Source organism: Amphimedon queenslandica, unplaced genomic scaffold, assembly GCF_000090795.2.
Source record: "Amphimedon queenslandica unplaced genomic scaffold, v1.1 AMPQUscaffold_13145, whole genome shotgun sequence".
Taxonomy (NCBI): Eukaryota; Metazoa; Porifera; class Demospongiae; order Haplosclerida; family Niphatidae; genus Amphimedon; species Amphimedon queenslandica.
In genome coordinates, this window is record NW_003546619.1 from 93,538 (window position 1) to 100,533 (window position 6,996).

General features: G+C 36.7%; 1 protein-coding gene across 1 annotated transcript; it reads right to left on the reverse strand.

The window, feature by feature from the left end:
• Positions 1–6,370: 6,370 nt before the first annotated feature.
• Positions 6,371–6,862, reverse strand: LOC109584948 (protein ALP1-like). Its single transcript, XM_020000860.1, has one exon. The coding sequence runs from the start codon at positions 6,860–6,862 to the stop codon at positions 6,371–6,373; it is 492 nt and encodes a 163-aa protein (XP_019856419.1).
• Between the last annotated feature and the right edge of the window lie 134 nt (positions 6,863–6,996).

The following is a 6,996-nucleotide window of genomic DNA, read 5'->3' on the forward strand; positions in this document are numbered from 1 at the left end:
ACTGAACAAACAATCAGTGAAGTGAGCCTCACAACCACGGCCACCACTGGAGCAATACAGACAGATGGAGGATTGGCTTCTGATATAGCACTGACATCATCATCTCTAGTACGACCTAGCAATATTAAGTTCCCTGAGACATTTTTTATGGCATAAAGCGATCTTTTAATCCTGCTTGGTTTCAAAAATATCCATGAATGGAGAACTCTGTAAACAAAATGCCATTTTCTGTTTTCCCTGTCATTTCTTTGGAGCAGCTAGCATTGGAGCTTTTAGACCAGAGAAAATATTCACTACCAAGGGTATCAGCGAATGGAAACATGCTACAGGGTCTACTGGAGTCTAGTTCAAGCATCACTACTGAAGCTCTCACCAATGAGCAACTATTGCATGGAAGCAGTTTCAGCAAACATCACTAACTGGGTCTGTCACTCAACAGTGTGGAAGTAACGGGGAAAGAATGTTGTTGAGAAATCGTCATTATGTAAGAGCTGCGTCAGAAGTGTTACTTATGTGTTGTAGGCAAGATATTGCTTTACGTGATCAAAGGGAGAATGCAGATTCTACTAATAGAGGTAATGTCCTGGATATTATGTCTCTCCTATTAAAGTATGATGATATAGTTGGTGATCAACTTGAGAAGGGTCCTCATAATGCCATTTACACATCACATAGCATTCAAAATACGATCATCTACATAATGGCTACTATTGTGAGAAATAAAATTTGTGATTGCGTCCAACGAGCTGGGTATTACTCTATCATAGTAGACGAGACCAAAGACATAAGCAAGAACAAGCAGATGTCTATTTCAATTTGCTACTTAGATCCAGAATGCCATTGTATTAAAGAGCGCTTCCTCACTTTTGTTATAGCTTGAAATCTCACAGCTGAATATCTGTCAAAGTACATTCTCGACACACTTTCATTGTATAATCTTGACGTTAAGTTACTTTTTTCTCAAGGATATGTTAAAGCATCTGTTATGAGCAGTTGTGTGACACGAGTACAAAAACGTATCAGAGATGTAGCTCCTAAGGCTATTTACATCTACTGCCATGCTCTTTGTCTCAATTTCGTACTAGTTGACTGTGTCAAAAGTAACTCCCATTGTTCTGATTTCTTCCCTTCTTCAATTACTTTATAACTTCATGCCTACCAGGAAATCTCATGATTTTATGGAGAAGCAGAAGGAACTTTATCCAGCTAAGCAGCCAAAGCAATTTGAAAGTCTGTGTGAAACAAGGTGGGTGTGTAGGTATTTCTCACTAGGAACTATTGTCAGTACATTTGATGCTGCGTTAGCAACACTGGAGGGTATAGGAGAAGAAAGTGACAAACAAAAAGCAGTTGAAGCTGGTGGCCTGTTCCATCATGTCACCAGCTTTAAGTTTCTTTCATGTCATAATATTTTTTGCGTATTATGAGAATAACGAAGTCACTGTCTAATGAAATGCAGAGCTTTGTAATAGATTACATCAGTGGTGCTCAACTTATAGCATGAACAACTAACACTCTAAAAAAATCAAAGCTGATGAATCTTGGGATCAAACATACAAATACATACCAGAAGTTGCAGTATTGCATGGTATCAAAGTTGAAGAGAGATGAAAAAGAAGATAAGCTAGGCCTCTGGCATTGCAAGAAGATTACATTGCATATGAGTCTTCAGGTTATCATGATGACATCAATCATTCTGATTTTCTTAAAATTTGCAAATATATCCCAGTGATTGATCATATGCTGTCAGAAATAGATACGTTTTCTCATACTAATATAGACATTATGAAGTCGTTACAAGCATGTAATTCAAAATCTACTCACTTCCTTGATTCATCTCTTCTAAAGTTCACGGCATCTTTTTTTGGCATTAGCCAGGATCTTCTTGATAGCAGGTGTGTGCTTGCCAAAAGGATTATTTCTGACTCCTCTGATAAAGCAGAGGCTGTTGTCGATGTTTCTAGTTGAATCCAACTTCTTTAATTTGCCTTCCCTACTCTTACACAAATATTTCGTATTGCTTTGACACTAGCAGTTAGCACAGCACAATGTAAAAGGTCCTTTTCTGCTTTAAAGTGAATTAAGAATTATCTGAGAAGTACTATGTCCGAACAAAGACTCACTAACATCTCACTACTGTCCATCGAAAAAAGAGCTTAGTAGTGATATCTTAATGGAAGATGTTTTTAATAGATTTGAAGGTGGAGATAAGAACACATCTGTAATACTGTATTAATTGATTTAAACATCATTAATTAAAAGTAATTAACCTTTAATAACTATTCATAAGACACCTACTCATGAATATTAATTTTTGCCCTACCATCATTCTCACCCCAGATCCACCACTGGTTCAGTGGCTTAATAGCTGGCACTTCCAGAGTCATTGGTCTTCTGACGAAAATATGAAAAGATATGTTACGAAGATTATTTTTCCATTTCTGAATGAGAAGAGAAAAGAGCTACAATTAAGCAATACGCTGCCTTACCTTAGCTATATTTGATTGCTTTGAGGGGCAGACAACTTCAGAGTTTACGGAGCTGCTAAAAACTTATCATGTTTTAGTTCCTGCTAATACCATTGACAAGTTACAACCGATGGATATCTCAGTCAATCAGTCATTAAAAGATGAGTTGCGGAAGGGATATGGATCATGGTATGCTGAATCAGTAGAAAAGCAACTGGAAAAAGAAATAGCAATGCAAGGCATAAACGTGTATTTGTCTACCTGAAAAATAAAGAGTACAAGTACTCTTGGATAATCCATTCTTGGCTTACACTTGAACAAAAGCCTGAAATTGATATCGATGGATATTGTGAAGTAGGCATTCAACAAGCTATAGATTTACTAATTAAAAAATAATTAACTATACAGTAATATTGCATGCACATTATTAAATATCTTCAAGTTTATTGTATATTATAATTATTTATTAAAAATGCGTTATGCCAAACTTTTCAGTTTTAACTGCTGTAAGCATTCTAACAGGTGTTGCCTCATTTGTGTTTGATCAAATTTAGCTGGGATTTTTAATTGATAACAATCAAGGTGCTCATTGCTATTGCAAGAACACTGCAGTCACAGCTTCAAATTTGTTGAGGGCACTTTTCCATTTTTATGACTAAACCATGACCAAATTTCTTTTATATAATGTCTTGATTCTGCATTAATTGGATACTGGTGCAGTTAATGGAAGAGCTAGTACATGGAAAGTTTATAACCACAAGTGGCTGCGGGCGTACAATTATGTAATAAAGCAACATTTTTTTGTGTGACTCTTGCTTCTGGAGCTCTGATACTTCAACAAATTATGCTTTATGGTTATCTCCACCAAGCAAAGAGGTAGGTACTATATTACAATTTCTTCACGAAGTCTGCCATCGGTAAAAGGCTAGCGTCATTTTGACTGGTGAGTTTGACCATGTAGCCAGGATTGCTACAGTCCATATTTTTCTGAGCTCTTCTCTGGCCTTTATCAGATATCTTACCTAAGCAGGACTTTCTCTCAATTCTTCAGCATGTCAATATCAACACTCTTATAAACTTTGCATATCTTCTGCCATTTTTTAAAGAAATATGACTTTTAGTCCCCAAAAATCATATTTGCTCATCCATTGTACGAAAAGTGTGCAAATATCCGTACGTGGCGACAGTATCCCTGCAAGAAATGTATAGAGTGAATCATAGACAGACACTTCTTTACCACTTTCAACAGTGGATGCTACAATCCAGTGATTATGGCCCCTATTGAAATTTTGCACTGGATTGTGACATGAGGAGGGCCTTGATGCGTAACAAGTAGTCTCTAAACCTTCTATTACAAATCTGTTGTTTTAATATAGCTTGGGCAAAAGTTGTTAATCGTTTAACCATTTATTCAAAAAACAATATTCTTGTCCTCTGTTTTGAGCCTATAGTACCATTGATTGCATGTAACATCTTGCCAAATCTGTTCGTTGTCTTCTAGATCATTTGCTTGATCATTTATTTTGTCGAGATCAAATTTTAAAGGTCGTGGAGGTTAAGTGTCATCATCTTCATAGGGATCAGTAAGTTTAAGAAGTGAGCAAGAGGTTGACAACTTTTCAACTCTTTGAATGAACACTTTTTCTAAAAATATTGAAGTGCATGGGATCTGCAAAGTAACCTGTTGCATATCACTAGAGTACTTACTCTTACCGGTAACTGTTGCAGATACAGTGTGTGCTTCATGTCGTAGAAACAAGAAACCGACAGCCAAAATCGTCCTTGACACATGGCTGACGATAATGTTCTTGATCACTGCCACAGCATAAGGATCACTGCTATTGCCAGGTTCACATTCATAGTACATAGTTTTGCCCATCACAGATGTCGGTTTTACTGAAGACTGTGTACTACCTCATTAATAATGACAAAGTGGCGTGGCCAACGCCCACATACTTCCGGTGCAACAGTGATTGGCCCAGTGGGTGTGTTCACAAAATGGCCGACAAAACTTTTTCATACTCCATAAAACAGCAACAGCTAGAAACCAGAGAATGCTAGTGATAAAAAGCAAAGGGAGTAAGAAATAGGACCCTGAAAACCAATGACTTGCCTTTTGAAACAGATGGAAAGTGTAATTATATGTCTTAAATTTACTGCCTGTTTAATTACTATACCATTATAGTTCTAGGTACGGTTAGAGAATACACTATATCATTGGGTATTATTCTACTATACTAGAAATGATATTGATAAATGCATTTTGGTGAGGACTGTCGAACTTTATTCTCCACATAACTTGAAGCTGGTACATGTATGTATGGAACAGTTGAGAATGCATTGTTTGCTTTTTTCTCATCATCCATTTGCACTGACTCCACATGGATTTCAGACACAGGGTATAAGCTCCTGTGACTGGGTCAACAAAATGTTGGGAATGGTTGACAGTATGATGGGTATAGTTATGTCTATGTAACCTATCAATGCCATTATATGCTCCCCACAAATCACTGTGTACCGTAGGTTGGGTTATATTTGTGGCTGCTAATATTAGTGGTGATAAAAAGTAATAAAGAAGTTTAATTAAATACCATGGAAGCCTATTGAGCTTCGCTATGACAATTGACCACCTGTTTACATTAGGAGGGAAGTTATCTTAGCTATCAAAATCATCAGTAGTCAATGCTCTAACTTTGGTTCAAGTATGTAGCTAAATTCGTGGTCTTCCCATTTACAAAGACATGTGGGAGCCTTGTATGGGTGAGGAGCTGGTGTGTAGCCCACATATGAACAATCCTCATATCTGCTATGCTGTGTCTGCGTACAAATCAGGTATTATTGTGGGACATGTCCTCAAAGTTATATCAAGGCTATGCTAAACAAACCCAATACACCCAATACTGTCTAAACAAACCCAATACTGTAATACAATGCTTTGTCAATAGTGTTAGAAGGCACACAGGGATTTGTTACAAAGAGGCCTTGAGGTACCTTGCAACTATAAGTTTGCTGGTGGAACCCCAGAGCAAATCGCCAAAATTGCAGCTCTTTTCAGAAGCACTAATAGTAGTTTCTGGTATCCAATGACTTAAAGTTAGTAGTTGGGGATAAGTCACATGCTACCAATGAAAGTATGTCTTCAGCTACAGAAGACACATCAACTTCTGCCGAATGCAGTGGAGTTTCCAATCTAAATAATAGTGAGTCTGATTAGCTGCAATTGGGAGAGGGGGTCAACATGAATGTAGAAAAGAATCAATCTACTAAGCAAAGAAGACAGTTTCTTGATGACATGTTGAAGAACAATAAGCAAGAGAAGTTAAAATGTAAACTACCTGTTTATACAAAACTTTTATGTTGGGCTAAAGAAGAGTTACAGATTAAGAAATGACTTGTAAAACAAATGGATAGGAAATATGCAGAAAACATGGAAAGAATGTCACGAAACATGGAAAAGCTTAGTGAGTCTATAGCTAATGGTTTTGTACTGCTTAATCGAATGCTGATGGTACAGCAACAACCCCGCAATATGTACTCTTCCCAGTCTCCTCCCTTCCATTCCTATATGCAAGTCTCTCCTTGCTCATACAGTAATCGTAGCTCAACCATATCTTCCCCCCATTCAATGATTACAAAAACCAATGACATGTACAGTTCTCTTAAGTTTAATCATTGTGATTCTGTTCCATTATTAGGTTTAACTATTGTGATTATGTTTCATTGTAGCATTTATTCATTCTTTATAATCATTTTTTAAGTGTTAAAATAATGAGTTAATGCTCTTCTCACTCTTTTCCCTTCTGTTTCATTACTACTGGAAGATCGATTAGTAGATAACAAAGGTTGAAAGTCACGATCATAGGTGATTCCCAACTTTATGGTTTCTTCATTGATTTATTATGTTATTCGCAGTAGTTATGCACAACAAAACAGGCATATATAATGAAAGGTATGTCATCCAAGTTTATATTCATTGCATGCTTTAAACATGCAAATCTAGCTTTTAATCGACCAAAGGCACATTCAGTAACATTTCTTGTGCTACACAATCTGAAATCAAAATACTGCTCTTGACGATTCATTCCACCACCCGCATATTCCTTCATAAGGTAAGGCATTGATGGGTAAGCTGGATCACCTATAATAAATATAGGTATATCTTCATCACAAATTCTTTGCCAGCATGGAGGTATAACTTCATTCTTTAAGAGTTCATTCAATCTGGACTGACTAAACATTCTAGCATCATGAACTGAGTCAGTCCATTTCACTGCTACATTTAAAAAGCAGCAATAATAATCATAGAGAGCCTCAATGTTCAGAGAAAAACGAGATTTTCTATTTATATAATCTGATGAATTCAGTAATGGTTGCTTTATTTCAGTGCGTGCCATCTATGGCACTAAGGCACTGAGGAACTAAGTATGTCTGATAGAACTTTTCAACTTTCTCTGACACTTTTTCAGTAACAGGAAGTTTAACATACAGTGGTTTTAACATACAGTGGTCCTAAATGTGTCGTGATCAA

Coding starts and splice junctions, on each gene's coding strand:
- LOC109584948 (XM_020000860.1), bottom strand. CDS start 6,862: ATGGCACGCACTGAAATAAAGCAACCATTACTGAATTCATCAGATTAT.